The sequence below is a fragment of the Cheilinus undulatus genome, linkage group 12 (genome assembly GCF_018320785.1).
Source record: "Cheilinus undulatus linkage group 12, ASM1832078v1, whole genome shotgun sequence".
Classification (NCBI taxonomy): domain Eukaryota; kingdom Metazoa; phylum Chordata; class Actinopteri; order Labriformes; family Labridae; genus Cheilinus; species Cheilinus undulatus.
The window spans coordinates 15052979-15073073 of record NC_054876.1 but is presented as its reverse complement, the minus strand read 5'-3'; the positions used below and the strand labels follow the sequence as shown (position 1 = coordinate 15073073).

Below are 20095 nucleotides of genomic sequence, written 5' to 3'. Positions count from 1 at the left end.
TGACACTAGAGATAAGTTTCATATTACCCATATTTAAAACCCTTTCTTTCTGTTTCCAGAGACATCCAATGGCCTGAGCTAAACATAAAATCAAAATATCAATCTCTCTGTTTGGTTTTCTACTTTCTGATTTTCAAATTTTATGATCTTTTTGATTGTCTCTGATGTCATTTGTAATGCATAACCCTTTAGAAATGCAGCAAATGCAGATGCCAAAGAGGTTAAAGAAGTTAAAGAGAAGACAAATGAAGGAAGTAAAGATGGGAAAGAGGTAGACCAGAGCAGATCAGTGTCTGTCATGAGTTCCCTGAGCTACAGGAAGCGCTCCAACCTCAAAGACTCCATAGGAGGCAGAGGTGACGAGAGCTCCCTGTTCAGCACTCTGAAAGAACAGCCCGACACACCGGACCATGCCTCCATTCGCAAAGCCAAATCAAAGTCTGGGGACCTCCAGGAGGACTGGAAGAAGAGCCAGACGCCGGAAGACTTAGATGACAAAGGCTCGGTTATCTCCATGGCCTACTCTGAAGCCACCAGCAGAGCCAGGAAGGGCTTTGAGTCCCGCTGGACCTCCCGCAGCAGCCCTGAGTTTGACAAGGACTCCATGGTGTCTTCTGTGGCTCCCAGCAGGATGTCGACAAGGAGGGGAATGTTGGACATGGATGACGACAATAAGTCGACTATCAGCAGCGTAAGCCGCTCTAGTCCTCGCCTGCTACATCGAAGCTCCTCTTGGAAAGATGAACGACGCAGTAGCTCACGCCTGTCCCTCGCCCGAAGCTGTGGCCTGAGTGAATTTGGCTTGAATGTAGATGATGACGATGACGAGGACGATGATGGTGGAAAAAGCGTGGCTTTTAGTGAAGGAGGAACTTCATCTTTCAGTCCTCGCTCCCTCAGCCGAAGCTTTTCTAACCCATCACAACCACGCTCAGCAGAAAGCAATCCAACAGAGTTGTCCGACATCAAGACTGTCACCCATCGCAACTACCTTGATCCTGATTTGGAGGCTGCCATCAATGAGGTGCTGAGCTTTAAACCCATTAAGTTCAAGCGTAGCAAACTTGATGAGTCCAGTGATGAGGAAGAGGATGGTAAGAAGGGACCTGGAAGTGAGGACAGCAGAAAGAAAGGAGATGACGAGGGGCTCGGTACCAGCTCATCCGGCCTGCTGAGATCCTCATCAGGTTCTGCTCTGGACTACAATCGACCATCCAGCATCCTGAGCAGCAGCAGCTCCCGCAGTCGTAGGGACAATAAAAGTAAAATCTCTCTCTCAGATGACTCTTCATCAGACGATCGTCAAAGCAAAAGAAGCTCAAGAGGAAAGAAGGGTAAGAAGTCCAAGAAGAGATCCAAAAAGAAGCCAAGTGAGTCAGAGGATTCCTCTTCCTCCTCTGAGTCGTCCTCTTCCTCTTCCTCTGGCTCTACCATCTCCTACCGCAGTTCCAACAGTGTTAAAAGGAGCCCTAAACAGCCATCTGATGATGACGATGAGATGGAGCCAAGGCCTCCCAGCAAAAAGGAAACAAAGAAGAAGCAGAAGAAGATGGATAACTTGGTGATGAAGTACCTCTACAGGCCTGACAGTGACTGATACCAGCAGTGGAAGGTGACGCTCGGTGTGGAGCCTGAAACAGAGACTAATGGATCTTTCACTTAATATACTAACCTTGTTTGTAGTGTGTGGAATTATCAATGATTCTAGTGAAAAACACTAACAAATACTCAAACCTACAGATAGTTTGTTGGTTTGTTCTGTGCATATGTTGACTCACTGATGGTCCAGTAAAGATAATGGGTAAAAGAAGTGCTCTGGTTTGCATTTGGAGTCTGAACAGTATTGACCCAGTTGTGTTTGGTTGAGCTGCCTCTGCTTCAAATGAGGTAGTAGGAGTCCCTGATGGAAACATGATCTATCATCTGTAGATGATTTAGCTTTTTTTAAATCTCTGTAAACTAGGGATGTTCCTAGGTGAATAATTTCATATCCTATTGAATGCAAATCATAGCCTAAAGTCAAGTAAATACTTTCTGTAAATCTACACTGCAGCAGTAAAATAACTTCGCACTGTAACGTTGGTTTACAGGATGTAGCTAATGTTAGTGCTAAAACTGCTGGCTTTTGGACCTTTTTACAGGTTAACGCCCACATTCATGTGCTACATATTATCACTGAGTGCCTAGGTTATATGAGTATAACCTGACAGCGCCTCTGGACAATTCTATCCCTGTTACCTAAATCAAATAATGCTAATGCTTCCAACAAGATGCTGGCAGTGCTATCAGTTAGCGGTTGTTGATCTTGGATTAAAGAGCACTGTGGCAGTGGGGCAGTAGCATTAGGAACAACTACAGTGGCTGCTCTTGGCAGGTGGTTGCGTTAACAGTTTAGATGGAGCGTTTGACCTGGATTGTGAACTTGAAATGATAAAAAAATGTTAATGATTAGTTTGACTCATAATTCTGGCACTGACTACGAACAGATCTGGCTTTAACTGTTCAACGTTAACACATCCCTCATTAGCACCACCAGTCTTTGGCCCTCCTTGCATGTTGATGATGCACATGCATGTGCTTAATGTGGTTTGTATTACTCCTGTCAACTATTTACCTCCAATTTAACCTGACAAAGCCTGCACACAACTCAATCTCCATTTTCTAATGTAACTGTTTAGGAGAAGTAGAGACCCATATATGTGCACCACTGTCCTCAATACATTGGTCTTTTGAATCCTGGACCTGGTGCTACTGGTACATGTCGTCCCCAATTCTCGCAGTCTCTGTTCAGCTGTCCTGTCAAATGAAGGCAAAACACACAAACAATAATAAAACAGAAAAATCTCAATTTTTTTAGATCAGAATATTGCCAAAACACTCAGTGCTACAAGGACATTCTGACTATAGGCACCATGTCTGACTGTAACTGACTTACTTACTGACTGTAACTTATATTTCTAGTTTATTTTGAATATTTATAAAACCATTAATTTATATTTTAAATTTCTACTGTTAATACTTGAAATGCACATCCACTGTTGATATATAGATAGAGTTTGTTGAGAGGTTTGCTGTAATCCATGATTGCAATGCAATGAGTTACTTCTCTCCGTGTTGTTTCAGGTATTCTTCTCTCTTCCCATTGAAAGCACTGCTCTTTGAAACCACTCAGACAAATTATTGTTAAAAAGCAGTTTTACTTTCCTATTTCCATTTTCCTGGATGAATTGCATCTGTGGAAATGTGAGTGCTTCTCCTGTTGTTGTGATTGATACTGTTTTAAGTAGATATATTTGAAGGAGGATGTTTGCCTATGGCTGTTCTTCAAGCACAAACAGATGTTGGCAATTAGGAGAAACCAGAATGGGACGAATTACAACTATGAGAGGTTTAAGGAGGAATGATGTGTCTTTTTGACTAGATGTTGGTACTGTAGATCGAACTTGAAAATATTTGATACAATCGTATTTGTTCTGACAGTTTTTGCACTTCTTTCTGTGTAACATTAGGTCATGTGTGACCAGACTTCTGAGGATTTTGTTTCGCTTCAGCTTTCTTTGAATATGTTGCATTTCCAGTCGAAAACTGGCTGTTTGGTTTATAAGTTCAACATTAACTAAAGGCCGCCTCAGACTACACGTCTTCAGCCAAATTTTGGCCCAACTGCACATCCACAGCTCATCATCAAACAGCAGGCCTGACCATGAGCACCGGGAACATCGAACAGTCTTGTGGTATGACATGATTAACAGACTTCCCACGAACACGACTGGACAAGACTAACGTCAGAAATTCTCTCACATATGTCTTGTTTTAATGACTTGAATCCTAACGTCTACCAACAGGAGAGCAATTTCTCCTTATCTTTGCATCATCATTTACAAGAGTTAGTCTACATGAACATGGCGTTTTGGGTATATGAAAAGTTTGGGTATATGGTTTTTTGCGTCTCGACTCTTAAAAATGCCACTTTTTGTCCCAGTTTGCACTGAAAATTGGGACTTTGGCACGTTTATTACATTCCAGTAATTAGCTATTGTGAGTAATTGGACTACAAAATCAATTAAGGATTCCTTAGTTCTGCTGGTTCTGCTCACTCCCAGTTGACATTTTCTAAAATTCCCTTTATTTGTAGTTTGGGGTCAATAGGTTTGCATTCCTGCCACATCTTTCATTGACAAGAACGTTTGTGGGTTGGCTATTTTGTATGGTAACACCATACCACTGTTGAAAGAAGAGCATGTGTGCATGGGCATCTTGTTTCATTACAAAGTAACAGCTGGCCTGGCATGGTGTGTATACTGCAGCTTTTGTAATGATCAGTGTGCACACTAGATATCAAAAAGCTAAACAGAGAACTTTTTTGAAAATCAAGCATACAGCGTTAATTCAGGCGGGCAACGGAGTCCAGTGCTGCCATAATTGAGATCAACTGATCTCATGCGAACCCTCATCAGCTGATGGCCAGCTGATTTGCACTAAACATGCTATTGGCTAATTGCTCTCATGCTGCCTTATTTATACTGTTCTTGCCTGGCTCCACCCCAGCTCCTCCTTTATTCTGCTTCTGACTTAATCAATGTCATTCTGTTGTCAATGATGCCTGCTCTGCATGTGCTGTTCCTGCTTGATGCTTTCCATGGAGGCTCATGGTAGGGCAGGGGAATCCTAGAACAGCCACACTGGCAAACATAAATAACAGCAATAAGTGCTAACTAATAACTGATAATAAATAAATATTTATAGCCGCTAATAATTTGTGTTTCTTGACAAAGTGGTCCTGACTGAATTGAAAACAAACAGTGGATCATTTCCATTTAAATTGGCCTGAAGGAGTGACATCTATTCTGTGTTCAAATGATCATCTGTATCACATCAGCAGAGCTTCCACAGCTCCAGGGGGCCAAAAACATTTCTGCATCAAACACAGCATCAACATCTAAATCAAAAAGTTGATTCAATCACTTCCTTTGAATAATGCCACTCTCCCTGAATCACATCTTATTTTTAATTCTCAGTCAAAGCACTTACTTGGATTTCTCATCATTGGAGTCATCATTTTCTCAGAAAAACAGGATTACACAAGTAACATGGAGTTGACTGTAGTACATAAAATAACATCTTATTTTGGCAGTTTTACTTTGTTTGCACACTCATGCCATATTAACTGAGAAATTGGAAGGTAACAGAAGGCATTCACTGGCTGGCTAGGTCATCTATTTACTAGGCGTACTTGCACAATGCAAAGTGCATTGACTACAATGGAAATAAACAGGGCTGTTAACGTTAACGGGTTAATGCTTGTGAATCTTGAAACCTTAACGCTTTAAAAAGTAATAACGCAATTTAATCATGTGACTAAGGCTGACCACAACTTGCGCCCGCACTCCTCCAGCGCAGATGTTTACGTGCCTGTAGGTGAAGAGGGGAGAGGCGGTCAGACACAGCCAGCAGTGATGAGTAAGGAGACAGACCCAGGTCTGCTCAAGAGCTTTTCTTTTTTAAAAGCTGGCGAATGTAAGTTAAGATTAAACCAAAATTGTGTGTACATGCTGCAGTGATGAACTGTCTTTACACCGAAGCACAACGAGTCTTAAGTACCACCTTCAGGCAAAGCACATCTTTGCTAATGTTTGCAAAGATGCTAATAACAACACGGGATCAAGCCATGGTCATACCACTCTCTTCAGCTGCTTCAGGACAGTTCTTCTTCAGCTGCTCACATGAATGTTGAAACGTGCTCCAAAACTTTGAGCAAGTCCTGTTTTTAACAAAATTAATCCAGTGTAGAAATCCGCAGTGGAATTGGCAAAACTGGAGTTAATGAACAAACTTCACAAGCCGAAAGACAGAAAATATGATGCATTCAGGTAACCTCAGTAAATTAGACAACTGTATTCTATGTTATGCTGTGTTAAAATGTCACATAAAATGGGAACATTTAGTTTTTGATGAGAAACTTCAATAAATACCGTTGTAAGAATGTGTTTATATTTGAGGGATATACAATAGATGTGACAGACTGAATCATAGCTTTTTAACTCAAGCACTACTCAGCTAAGACCACTTGAAGTTTAAATATTTGCCCTTATTTTGTCTCTCCACCAAACTATAGAAAGTACTGATAGTATGATATGAATAAGGATTGAGATCAGCACTTTTAATGTGCTGTACATGAAAGTAAGAGTATAAAAATAAAACACTTGACAATAACAACCTTTAAAAATCTAGTAACATAAAAATATACTTAAAATGTTTATTTAAAAATGCTGTGATTAATCATGATTAATCACAGCGTAGTGTTGTGATTAACTTGATGAATATTTTTAATCCAGTAACAGCACTAGAAATAATGCAACATTTTGAAAAACAAGCCTTCACTCTGAGTACCTTTAACAATAAACTAAGGTTTTAAGTTATGAATGATTGATCGCATATGATCTGGATCCAGTTTTATTGTGCATGAGAACAGCAGAGATCAGTGTTTATGTCAAACTGGGAGTATAAAATCTCTGACCTGGATGAACTTGCTGTTCCAGTTGTGCACTGAGTGACTCATGCCGTGTGATCATGGACACATAATTCATGAATGCAAAGCTCTGGTTTTTAGTGACCTTTAGGTAATGCGCTGGGTAGGAGATAGCTAAATGGAGAACACAATAATTGCCAGCTGAAGTAGTAGCTCAGTGTTGAATTAACCCTTTGCACACACAGCCTCCACCGTGATATTTACCCTTTTAACATCACATATCATCTGTTAATTTGCAAATGCAGTGACACTGCTGATGTGCTCCTGCATGGAAACTAAACATATTCTGAAAACGTGCTTCTCTGCAGTCTGATGTTTAAAGGCATTTCCTGAGATGATTCTGTAAAAGTTTTCATTAATGCATGAAGAATGTTTTTAATGCCTTTTTGCAAATGCAAATTAAAAGTAAATATTAGTTTGCAACTATGATAGCAACGTGCACATATGCTATGCAAACCTCAGGGGCGCCGTTGTTTGCTGCCTGGGGAAGAGTGTAATCTCACAGCCTAAATTGCTTGCTCTGTCTCATGCCATATTTTCTTTTACAACATCCAACACCTTCTAGTTTTGTTGCTACAGTCTGCTGCCGAGTAATGATATAATGTTGTGTCTGTATGTTTGTTGACCCTTATAGCCCTCCTGTGTGCGGTAAACAGCCTGGTCTTGGCAGATCGGATGAAGAGGATGAGGCGGAGAGAGACTCCAGCAGGCAGTCGCTGAGGCAGAGCGACGGCGAAGGTGCGCTGGTGGAGAGTGCATCGTAACCATGACTTAGGTCACCCTGCGCTTTAAGTGACAACAAACAGACACACAGGTGGGAAGGGTATTTTTGTCCACACTTTGACACCACTTTTCAGACTACGAGAGAGGCCAGCTGCTTCAACAGGAGAGGAAGAAGAACAACAATCTTGTTTAACATACATCAGCCTGGACTTTTTGTTCTTATTAATTTTATGACGATGCCTGTATGTTTCTGCTTGATAAGTTTGTGCTTTTTTTATGATTTAATGCAACTTATTGAATAAGTTTATCAGAATAGTAAAGTTGAGCACTATCAGAAGAACTTCCCTGCTCCTACTTCACTTATAAGAGCTGCTTTTCAGGCAAATTTAAGCTCTCCTCTGCACTCTTCTTGCACTCCTCACATAGCTCTGCCAAGAGGATTTAGATAAGCTTGCTTCTCCAAGAACCTCTGACCAACTATTAAGACTGTTCTTATCTCTCCCCCATTACTGCGGACGAGCTCAGTGGGAGGAATTAACCCCTTTTCAATTAATTATCATGCTGTAAGTTTACACGTGGCTCTTGTTCCACATGCAGATATCCATCATTAGAGAAAAGTAATTTTTGACCACAAATTATTAGCGGGTGATAGATATATTTAAAACAAGCTGTTAGATGTCAAAGATCTATTTGAATGGATTTAAAGATTAATCTAATCTCAAAATGTATATAGATTAAATAAGTATTTATTATAAGTGGAATCAGAGCCTTTACATGAACGAGATATTCAAATGAATGAAGATATTTTTAAATCTAGTGAGCGTATTTTATTATGAAGATAAGGTTCATGATATATTCCTCATTTATTTTTATCTGTTAGTGGTTTGCATGCTTTTGGTTTGGTTATTTTGAGGCCTGTTCATGCTGGTGTCCAGTCCACTACAGTCATGCCTGTTTAAGTTCAAAGGGAAATTATCTTATTTATATTGGTATTATAAAAGAGCTCTCTGCAGATTCTTTTTACAACTTGCAGAGCAAAGATGTTTTTTTGATTATAAATGCTAAAAACACTGGATTTCTGCTGTGTACTTTAAGTTAAAGGTCATTATAATGTCCAATCCTGCAGAGTGATATTCAAGTATAATGCAGACCATTGCTGTTTCTATTGAGGCTTTCAGTACTTGTGTAGACTGTCTTGAAAGGAGGGATTTGTTGGGCCATATTGATGTAAGCAGTAAAATATGACAGTGTTTGTAGTAAAACATAATTATAATACTTTAAGGTGCCAAAGACTGTTTATCTGACCTGTGTTTTTTTGCATGAGGAAATGTCTCTGAGATTATTTACATAAAATGATTCCTTGTCATACTCTTATCTGTTGTCATCTAGCTACCTTTCTACTTCTTGTTACCTCATAGGCTGGAGATATACTTGCTTTTTACCATGCATTTTTTTCTTCTTTCAGATATATTTCTGGGCTTTTTTATGCCTTCATTTAGAGAGGAGGGTGTGGCTAGAGTTGGAAACAAAGTTGAGATAAAGAGTGTAATATGCGGGAAAGGAGCAACAGGCCAGACTTGAAACTTGGCCGCCCGCGTACATGTTGCATGATCTAACCACTTGTCCATCTGTGCCCAAAGCAGTTCTTTAAAAAAACATTTTAAACCTATAGATGATGACAACCATAGGTCTGTAATTTACCAAAGTGAAATTTCCACCCATCAATCCGTTTCCTTGCACTTATTCTGGGCTGGGTCACAGCGGCAGCAGGCTAAGCAACCAAGACATCTCTCTCCCAGGCGACTTTTTCCAGCTTTTCCCTCCAGGGAGTCCAAGGTCCAAACTGTGAATTCATGGTGCCACCTTGCATCTTCATGTCCAGTTGAAAATTTTTTGTTTTTTTAAGTTCTTCAGAGCGTAGCCTCTGTAAAACAATCAGAAAAGAACATTCTGTGTTGCTGCAGTTTGTTTCACCCCTCTCATTCCCTCTGCTGTGTGCTCCCATCTCACCCATGATTGTCCAGCTAATAAGATTTTGGTTAGATGATAATGAGAAACTAAACCAAGACACACTTGTGGCTATTTCTGTTTGTAACACCTGCTGTAACATGGACATCTAGAATCGGTTAAAGTCACCAGTTAACATGTTGGCTAATTAAACCGATACACTGAGTGTTGTGTCCTTGTACAGAGGAAATGTTATAGAAATTATTATTGATTATTGATATGTTAGTTCTGATCTCAGAATTAGTGACCTCAAGTGTTTCCATGTTTGTAGTTTACATCCCACACATCGGATAGCTGTATACGGCCTCAGCTCTCGAATGGTATCTTCCAGCAAATCATGCCCCATATCCACAAGTATATTTACAATAATGCTCATGATGACACAGCAGGATGCACACATTAACACAAGGTTAAACAGCAGGTATATCTCCAGTCATAGAACGCCGCCAAAAATTCTCTTTAGTTAAAAACAGTCTGCTCATGAAACTCAACACAATAATGTTATTTTCTGTGCAGACAGATGAAACCCCAGGTTATTTCAGTATTTGGCCTTCCAGAGTTACAATGACATCCTTAGCTGTTTGTGACCTCATGCATTTTAATATCTATTTGAATAAAGTAAAGTTGAATATGAATATAGAGGCATATATATATATGGTATATATATGCATGTGGACTTTCTGCCCATGTGCAAAGAAAAGCTTCAAGTGTCTGGCTTGGTATTTGCATATCTTCTCAGAAGAGGCTAATCTGCATTTCATGTCTTATTTTCTCCATTTTTTTTCTTCACACATGAATATTAATGTGGGACACAGAAAACTTTGATGTCAGTGAATCAGAATAGACTGACTAAATGAAAAAAACAGTGAAGTTTCACTTGCTCTAAGTTGCCGGCGTAACACTAAATGTATAAAAGTTTGTACTCTTTAATATATCTGTTTGGAGACCTGCCTATTTTCATGACTGAACAGATCATCATTTGTAATATGAGTGATTTGAATTTGATGTTATTTTTTAGTGAATAAATTCAGTTGTTTGTTTACAGAACCAGTATTGACTTGCCTTATTTTCACAAAAGGTAACATTTGTTTCCAACTCCTCTCTGTCAGGAAACAGTTGGAGAAAAGGAGGTTAGAGTCGTCAGGACATTTTTAGCAAAACAAGCCATTGATGTTTGATTAATTTTAGCGCATCTACCCCAGAGGTACTTCTCATTATTCCCATCCAGCTCTCCCAGGAGACTGCAGAGGAAACAAACAATCCTGTGAAATTATTAATTCTGAGCTCTTGGAAGCCTGAGTTTTGCTCACAGTACCTGACTGCTGCACTGTTCAAAACTGAGCTCGGGGCAAACTCAGGAAGATCAAAAAGCAAGAGCAAGCACAGTCTTCCTCCCTGCATCAATCTCCATTCTACATAGGTGAGGCTTACCTGGATTCAAAGGGATTGATGGGTTTAGATTACCACCTTGGTTGACATTCATAGTCAGTGTGTTTTGCTCTAAAGAATCCCCTATTTATCCAAGCAATCTGTAATCCTTATTCCTATACACAACCTGTCTGGGTGCTGCGGTGTCTGAGGCAGGAAGGCAGCTTTGGCTGTAATTTCTCTCCACTTGTGTGCAGCCTCTGGGTGGCTGCTTGTTTCTGCTTAAAGGCTTTCCATTGAGTGACAGATTAAATTCTGCTCCCGATTTTACTTATTTGGGCTCTAACACTGTTTCACAAGCCACTGGAGCAGGAAGTCATTAGCTCGACAAAGCCAAGCAAGTCTGTGTTTACGCTGCAGCCCTCCCTCTTATTTAGACTGAATGCTTTGGCCACAGACAGTTTGTACACTGGAACTTTAATGCTTTCATATATGATTATCCTGGAAGAGTAAATACTTACAACAAAGCAGGTTCTTTAAATCTGTGTGGAAGTCCCAAGTGGACATGCATCAATGCATTTTATTTGACTTGATTTTTCCATGACGATTATTAATCTCTGGTTGTTGTCTCATTATTGCCTTTTAATAATGTTGATGCCTTCAGATAACAATGGAGGTTTTCTTGTAGTTATGAGAGAATTTCTCAAGACACCTGGAAAAATTCTGACATTTCCTTGTTATCCCCAGAAAATCAGAATTCTTATCCAAACTTAATCAGATAATGAGCTGAGTATAAAAGACCTACCAAAACATTATTATCACCAGAAACATACAGTAGTATGTGATAGAAGCTCAGTCTGCAAGGACTTGGGTTAGAACCAGAGGGTTGCTGGTTCAAAATCCCAGTCAGACTGAGGCTGGCCAATCACTACAAGATTTTCAAATCTTAAACAGTGTTAAAAACGTGGGAGAACACAGACATGAGTACAAATTCAAAATTATTTTTCATCTTAAAATCCACTCAGTCCACTCGACCACACCTACTGACCTGCCAATGGCCTTGCATGATCATGTGATTTCAGAAAAAACACAGACAGATTTCTGTTGATACCCTCTTGCTTAATCTCCACAACAGGCTGTCCTGACATGTGTTACAGGTACAGCAAAAATAAAAAAAAAACAAGGTAAAGAATCAGGATAAAATCCTGGCTGAGATGAAGCTACAGTTGCGTTAACAGTTGTAAGCAGCATGTATGATGGGGTTGGTGACACTTCCCCGTCTGCTCGCTCTTATTGGTTGTTGTGGGTACTGTGTCAGGGGCACTACAAACTAGAATCATAAATATCTAACGTGTTTCATATTTACGATTTGGGGTATTGGAGGCTATGATGTGATATGATGCAGTAAAACAATCACAAGGATTATTCAGACAAATAGTCATTTGCAACAAGGCTCCACTTGGGATACACCCACATGATCATCAGGGGAGGCAAACACAACTTCATCCAACGCTTGTCATTGGACTTGGTGCTGCTCAGTCATAGAAACCCATTCCATGAAACCCCCACCACACAGTTTTAGTGCTTACATTAAAGTGGAAGTTTGGGATTCTTCGGCTATGGAGTCAGCAGAGCATTTGCAACTTTTAGGCATGATGAACTCTGGGATTTTACGAGGTCTTCATTTTGTGGCTGAGCTGCTGTTATTCCTAAATGTTTCTAATACTTTCTAATAATATAACTCACAGTTGACTATGGAATATCCAGCACAGATTAAATTTCACTGATTGTCTTATTGCGAAGCCGGAAACCATTACAGTACCATGCTTGAGGTCACTGAGCTCCTCAGAATAATAATAATAACTAGAAAATCAGAGAGCGTAGACCTCTGCCAATAGCCCTATCTCCCAATAGTGAAGAATTGTTGAAAAATTTCTGGATCTGTCCCCATGTGCCCCCCACCGTGGCATTCGCCGATTACTCCCTCCCCCTCCCCGGTGGGGTGGAAGCACGGGGAGGCAATTTTCAGGAAATGTCAGAAATGGCATAAGGCAGAAATGATTAGATTTTGGGACTGACCCTGATCACTGTCTGGATCCAGGAGTTTTTTAAAGGATTCTTTACCATTGGGAGACAGGGCTAATGGCGGAGGTCTGCGCTGTTACCACTTTACACCAGGAGATGGTGGACATGAGTAACTTCAATCCCAGCAGCATTTTGGTTTCTATTCAAAGTTTTGTAGTTTATAGACTTTAAAGGACCCACGCCTGGTCGAGGAGACGAGTCAGAGCGTAACAGAGAGAAAGACAGCGAATTGTAGCGAGAATACTCACCATGCTGGGAGGAATAGAGGAATATTCACCCTCTAACATGACTTTAAGTCGAGGCCATGGGAGAGACTGTCAGTGCATCTGTTGGCACCTGCAGGCAGCGCTTCCGCCATGACAGTCCACACATAGTGAATCTCACTGTGTCTCCACTCCACTGGGGAGGGAGTGATCTGGATCACCGTCTGGAACCAGGAATGTTTTTAAAGGATTCATCTCTATTGGGAGAAAGCGCTAATGGCGGAGGTCTGTGCTCTCTGAGTGCTTTTCTAGTTTACACCTGTGGCAACGGGGCAGATTGAAACACCTGAATTAAATAATTGAGTGGGCAAATACTTTTGTCCATGTAGTATATTTTCACCCACTATTAAATTAATCAGGCTTGAATTTTAATTGAACAGCACTCTGAAAGAAGGTGAACCTTTTTTCACCGCTGTTACACCAACAATTTTGATGCTCTCATCTCCCTCATACTTACTGGCTGGCACATCAGATGCTCATTTATGTTCTCTGTAATAGATATAATAATAGATTAAATAGATCTGTGAACTTAACATCCATCATTGCCCTCATACTCAAGTGTGTCTCTTATGCTGGAGTGGACATTAAACAACTGGAGGTTGTTGCTGTCAAGGAGCTACTTTGATGTAGCTCTGTCTGACCCATAGACTGAAGCTGTTCACTTGTAGCTGACTCTCTTTGTGCCCAAGTGAGCGAACATCATTGATATGTTTGTTTTTACTAACAGCTCACTCATTTTTCATTGATTTTTCCTCAGAAAACTGGATTAGGTTCTGCCTTCCTCCCCCCAGATGTGTCTTCTTTGTTGTGTTTTTCTAGGTTAAACTGTTTGCTACATTGCTCAACACTGCCCTGTGATTAGCAGTGGTTTTGCTACATTTGGTCCATAACTGAAAGCTTTGAGATAACATATAAAAATGGGCGAAATGAACGCAGAGTCCTGACAGAAAGGTCCATCCGTCACCTTTACGCAGATGATACCCAGATCTACCTTCTGCTTGAACCCAACGACCACAACAAATTACATGACCTCAATAACTGTCTCCATGATGTAAAAACCTGGATGGCAACTAACTTCCTTCAACTAAATGAGAAAAAAACAGAGACACTCATGTCTGGTCCACAGCATCTCACTGACAGTATCTCATCTCATCTCATCTTGGTCCACTATCCCTCTCTGTTAAACCACATGCAAAAAATCTTGGTGTCATATTTGATTCAGGTTTAAAATTCAACAAAAAATCAATCATGTAGTCAAGGTTAGTTTCATGCAACTCCATATTATCTCCAAACTCAGACCGATTTTATGCACCTCCGACTTAGAAAAAATAACCCACGCACTCATCTCATCCCGTATTGATTACCGTAATTCACTATATTTTGGTATCACCCACTCCTGCCTATCCCGGCTCCAGCTCATCCAAAACGCAAGCAAGCATTCCATTTCAAAATCCTCCTATTTGTTTTTAAAGCACTAAATGGCTTGGCACCCCCCTACATCACTGAGCTCCTGTCCCCATACCACACTGTCAGAGAACTAAGGTCATCCAGCAAACAACTCCTGTTCGTCCAGAGAACCACGACAAAAGGTTATGGAAACAGGGCCTTCTCTATCTGTGCCCCGAAACTTTGGAACTCTCTCCCCCCCTACATCCGTTTCTCTACAAATATTGAGATCTTCAAGAGCCATCTTAAAACTCATTTTCACTCATTGGCTTTTAACTGTCCCTAACTGAATCGTTCCCTGGCTTTTTTATTTATTTATTTATTTTTTGTAATTGTTTTATATTCTGATCATAATTGTTCTTTGTCATAATAATTGCTACTATGAGCAGTTGTTACTTTTTATCATGTTTAAAATTTGACTCATTTTCTTCTGCTTCTTTTATTTCTTTTAATGCTGTTTTCTGTAAAGCACTTTGGATCAACCATGTTGTGTGTAAAGTGCTATATAAATAAAGATGATTTGATTTGATTTATTTGTAAGTTAAAAAAAAACACATTAAGTAAATATTCTTCTTAAACTACATGCAAATTAAATTCCCTTGAAGGGAATTGTTACAGTTTTAAAAATTTAAATAACAACAAATTTGATTTTTATGATTTTTAAAAAATTTCTAAGACTTAAATACTGTTCTCTACAGAAAACCAGGAAAAGCATATCATTTTTCCTTACGCCAAATTTGGAAAAATATCCGACATTTAGTGACAAACAGGAACAACTGCAAACTTGAAGCAATGACTCCAGAATAAAAGCCTCATATCATAAAAAGCATGTTGTTGTTTTTTTCTAGTGGGATGACTGAGGGATCAAAAATTGCGGTTCTAATAGGTTTCAGTGGGGCATTTTTGAGTGTACAAATGAAATGATCAGAGTTTAGGTTCAGATTTACATTTCAAAATTCTATAGAAAAACAAACTTGCTCTCAAAATGTATATTGTTAGCATTAACACAGTCAAAACGAATGAAAAAAAGAGAACAAAAATGATCGAAGCAGCCACACAACAGCCTCAAAATCCTCTAAGGTATTGGTTCCAAACCTGGGGTCTCAGCACCCCTGAGGGGGGGCTAAAGATCTCTTTTTGTCAAAATTAGATGTACTTATTTTTACATTTTGAACTATGATTAAAAACATAATATATTAGGGCCAACCTAAAAGATGGAAAAAAATGAAAAAAAAAAAAAAAAAAGACTGTTAATTTTGTACAAAAAGCCAACATTTTTTGGGGAAAGAAAACCAAAAGTTTTTAAATTATAAATTCATAAATTTACAAGAAATTAAACTCAGTTCAGAGTTTAAAAACCTGGAAATTTACAATTAAAAAACTTGACATTTCCAAATGTAGGAGGTACCTAATTTTGATAATGGAAACTCAAAAATGTCAAGTGTAAAGCATAGAATTTACAAGACGCCAAACTGAAAACAGTGGTTGGATTTTTTGACTTTATATTCTCTTTAAACAAGTATATATATATTTTTTCCTCATGAATTAACGACTTGAGAATTTTGAGTTTTTTTTTCTTGAAAACAAACAAATCCTTGTTATTATTATTATTACTATTATTATAATTGTTTTTAAAGTGGCCCAGATACACTGCTGTGTTAGTTTATACATACATGTTTTAGCAAGAAAAAGTGTATGTAGGTCTATTATGTTGGGATTTTGTCAATGAAAACAATATAAATTGATGTTGGCTCCTTAGATATGATTGGGTGTGTGTGTGTGTGTGTGTGTGTGGTGTTGGAAAACCACTACTCTAAGGTTCAAATTCTTTACAGACAGTGCAAATGTACCTTTGGCACCTCATTCTTTTTTACATCTTGCCCTATAAAAACAAAGTAATTTATGGACTAAAACTGGACATCTGAAAATTGTGACCGCCATTTCCTATTGATTTCCTCTGGACTCAGCCTGAAATTGTGTCCTCTGAGCAATATATTCACCTAAACCACTTAACTCCTCCAACAATATCTAACAAAGACATAAATGCATCCTCTCTACATTTATGAAGCAGATGGAGACCGAGCCAAACTGAGCGAGAACTGACTCTTCAATAAAGCTGTGTGCCAATTTATGCATAAGCAGCTCCGTTCACCAAGCATCTCCACGTTTTGACCTTGGTTGAAGGCCACCCTGCCAGGCGGTAAAAGATGTGGGGGGAGTTCGTGTTTATCACGCATCATCCTCAATTATTAGCACTCCCGGTTTCCTGCTGGATGCTGACTGTGTATGAGGCGCTGATTGGAGGCGCTGGGACACTGCCTGCAGGGACCAGGTGAGGAGGCTGCCTTCATTTGCAATTCTGAGATGAAAAGACGCAGCAGTGTGTGCTGCTTGGGCGCCTCTCTTTGTTTGCACATATCATTTCCACTCTAATGAACACTTCGCAGTAGTTGGCCGTTCTTACAAGGCTCAAAGGTAGGCTCAAACATTGTTTACATTTTGCATGGGTCTTTGTAGGGCCTGGGGTATTATAAAAGCATTTTTCCTCCTCCTGTACTCTAAAAGTGAATCAGTTTTAGCACCCTCAGCAATCTGAGATCTTTGATTTCTTTCCATTTTATGCTTCTCCTCATACCTAAGCACAGAGGAAAACCTTGAAAACAAATTGCTGAAATCCTTGGAGTGGAAAAAAGGAAATGTAGTGACTATCATCAATTTCAGTGCAGGATTTGTCTCTATCTCAGCTCCACAGTGTGCAGGTGGCCAAAGCCTCCTGCTGTGCTCTGAGCTGTTCAGTGCTCAGTGTCCCTGCCAAAGGAGAGTCGCTGCCCCTCTCACTGGTGTGTGGGTGAGAGGTAAATGAAGACTTAGGATGTACTTTACAGAAGTCCACTCCATCACAAGGATTTAAAACGGGCACAAATGTCTGGACCTTCAAGCATCTCTCAGCAGGAAGGGGTTGAGAAATATTTTACCTGTGTCATTAACACCTTGGTTCACTATGGTAAGAGTTATCTCTTATTTCTGTCACTTTGGATTGTTTTTAAATTCATAATTCCTTTTTTGTAGGGTTTGAAGTCAAAAACATGTAAAACAAGATACACTATATTGCCAAATGTATTCACTCACCTGCCTTGACTCCCATATGAACTTAGGTGACATCCCATCCTTAATCCATAGGGTTTAATATGACGTCGGTCCACTCTTTGCAGCTATAACAGCTTCAACTCTTCTGGGAAGGCTTTCCACATGGTTTAGGAAAATATTTATGGGAATTTTTGACCATTCTTCCAGAAGTGTATTTGTGAGGTCACACACTGATGTTGGATGAGAAGGTCTGGCTCTCAGTCTCAGCTCTAATTCATCCCAAAGGTGTTCTGTGGGGTTGAGGTCAGGACTCTGTGCAGGCCAGTCATGTTCATCCACACCAAACTCTCTCATCCATGTCTTTATGGACTGTGTGCTCTTGATAGAAGAATGTTTCATATTTTCTTCTTAAGTACTCGTATCATACTCGCAGTGACCACAGAGTTCCAGTTACTAAATTGTCAATTGAGTCCTAATGTGCATGCTAAGATACACTGACATAAAGTAATAGACAATGACAGTAATAGACAACTTATAAATACATTTATTGGAGAGAAATATAGATGGACAGCATCTTGACCCTAGTGCTGTCTTCCACTCTTGAATACTTTGAGAAGAGTTCTATTATACAAAGCATGTAGGTGACATCATCATGTAGTTAGGGTTCATGTGAAGGTCAGCACTGATCAGTTATGGATAAGGAGCATGCAGAATGTGGTGTATATATACATGATAGATACATTCAAGATGTAAAATATAAATCCTATCAGCTCTTTAAGATTTAAGGTTGGTGTCTGATGATTAACAGCACGGTATAAAATATAAAACAGTGGGACACTAAACATTCTCCTGTTGTCTGCTTGTACTAGCAGGCTATGCAGATACACTTTAAACCCAATCTGGCCACTTTTACATATCTCTGTCAATTTTCAAACACTTTTTTGCCATTTTTTCCCTGTATCACTTCTTACTTCAGTGTCCCATATGGTCTAGCGGTTAGGATTCCTGGTTTTCACCCAGGCGGCCCGGGTTCAACTCCCGGTATGGGAATGACTGTATTTCCTGTTGTATTAATAATGTTTCTCTCCATCAGTCTTCCCACATCAGCTGAGTTTGCAGTATGTGACCCATTTTAATGGGGTGGCACGGCGGCGCAGTGGTCAGCGCTGTTGCCTCAAAGCAAGAAGGTTGCTGGTTAGCTTCCCGAACAGGGCCTTTCTGTGCCCTGAGTTCGCATGTTCTCCCCGTGCATGCGTGGCTTCTCTCCGGGTACTCCAGCTTCCTCCCACCACCAAAAACATGCTCATTAGGTTAATTGATCACTCTAAATTGGCCGTAGGTGTGAATGTGAGCGTGCCTGGTTGTCTGGATGTCAGCCCTGCGACCAGTTCAGGTGTACCCCACCTCTCGCCCAATGACAGCTGGGATAGGCTCCAGCCCACCCTGACCCAGAATGGAATAAGGGGTATAGAAAATGGATGGATGGACCTACTTTAATGTAGTTTAAACTGGCCCTAAAAATTGAGGCACACTTTAAACATTCTCCCTTTGTCTGCTTGTGCAAGCAGGCTGTGCAGATGCAGTCAGGGATGAAGACAATTTTACACACGAAAGTAGACTGATCAAAGATTAAGGGCTCTATTTTCGTGGAGTAGCGCAGGGTGGCGCAGGGTGGCGGAGCATGGTGCACCCCGCGCAGTGGTAATTTTGTCCGGCACACCACCGTTTGCAGCCAATTTGGCAATTTGGTAGACCGGGCTGCGCCGAGATGGGTGTGGCGGCGCACCAGGGGGAGGTGTCGACAGATTCAACTTAGTGCAGTGACAATTTCGTGCCAAAACACTGTGCCGAAGGTGCACTGAAAACCCGCCAGCTCCAACCTGGTCTATTCTCGGCGCAGGCGAGGCGAGGTGTGCCCGGTGTAGTGGTAATTTGGCTGACAGGCGCGCAGTGCGCACACGTCACCAAAACCTCACAGGCAGGTTTCCAGAGTGTCAGGCACATTTCAATGCAATAAACAATCACAGCAACCACTGTTTAACGTAACCGTCTGAACCATCATATACATTTGTATCTATACAAATTATCCCGTCACATCTGATGTCAGATCAAAGATGTTTGTCACGCGTAATTGAAACTCAACCTGATGGCAGCTGGGAGTGATAAAAACTAATGAGTTCACATCTCTCAGCCAACCACAAACAGCCACAGCGTCCGATCGGAGTATATATTCGGCTTCTCTCATCTCATGAAATTCAAAAGAAAAGAAAAAAGAGAGAGACGCTCGCTGAATAAATGTAAGTCAGTCGGTGTCTGAAGGATTTCCCTGTGATTGCCCATATTTTTCTGTTTTAATCTTTATTCTTAACGTGATCTAAAAAGATGGAGTACATCATTGCAAGGAGGATGAGGAGGAGATACCGGGAGAGAATATATCACCAAAGGTTCTCCTGTTTGGCAATGACAGAGCAGGAATGCAGGTGGATCACAAGCATGATGCCTGGATTCGCCTGCTGCTGTGTTTAATGTGATTGTCACTTCATTTTCTACTCCTATTCATGACACAGGAACAGATTACATCTGTCCC

General features: G+C 40.3%; 1 protein-coding gene and 1 non-coding gene across 7 annotated transcripts in view; both read left to right on the top strand.

Annotated features, from left to right (window-relative positions):
• The window catches only part of LOC121518762 (unconventional myosin-XVIIIa-like), a 104197-nt gene extending 93899 nt beyond the window's left edge, over positions 1-10298 (top strand). For 5 of the 6 annotated variants that reach the window (XM_041801341.1, XM_041801339.1, XM_041801337.1 and 2 more), the window contains 2 exons: positions 193-1612; positions 7164-7299. In XM_041801341.1, coding sequence (XP_041657275.1) covers positions 193-1597 — 1405 coding nt within the window. In that variant the 3' untranslated portion in view covers positions 1598-1612; positions 7164-7299. Of the gene's footprint in view, positions 1-192; positions 1613-7163 lie in introns of all 6 variants that reach the window. The other variant, XM_041801342.1, reaches the window with a different exon arrangement.
• An 8188-nt stretch (positions 10299-18486) lies between these two features.
• On the top strand, positions 18487-18558 carry trnae-uuc. The gene has a single exon. It is a non-coding gene; the product is annotated as a tRNA-Glu (tRNA).
• Positions 18559-20095: the final 1537 nt, after the last annotated feature.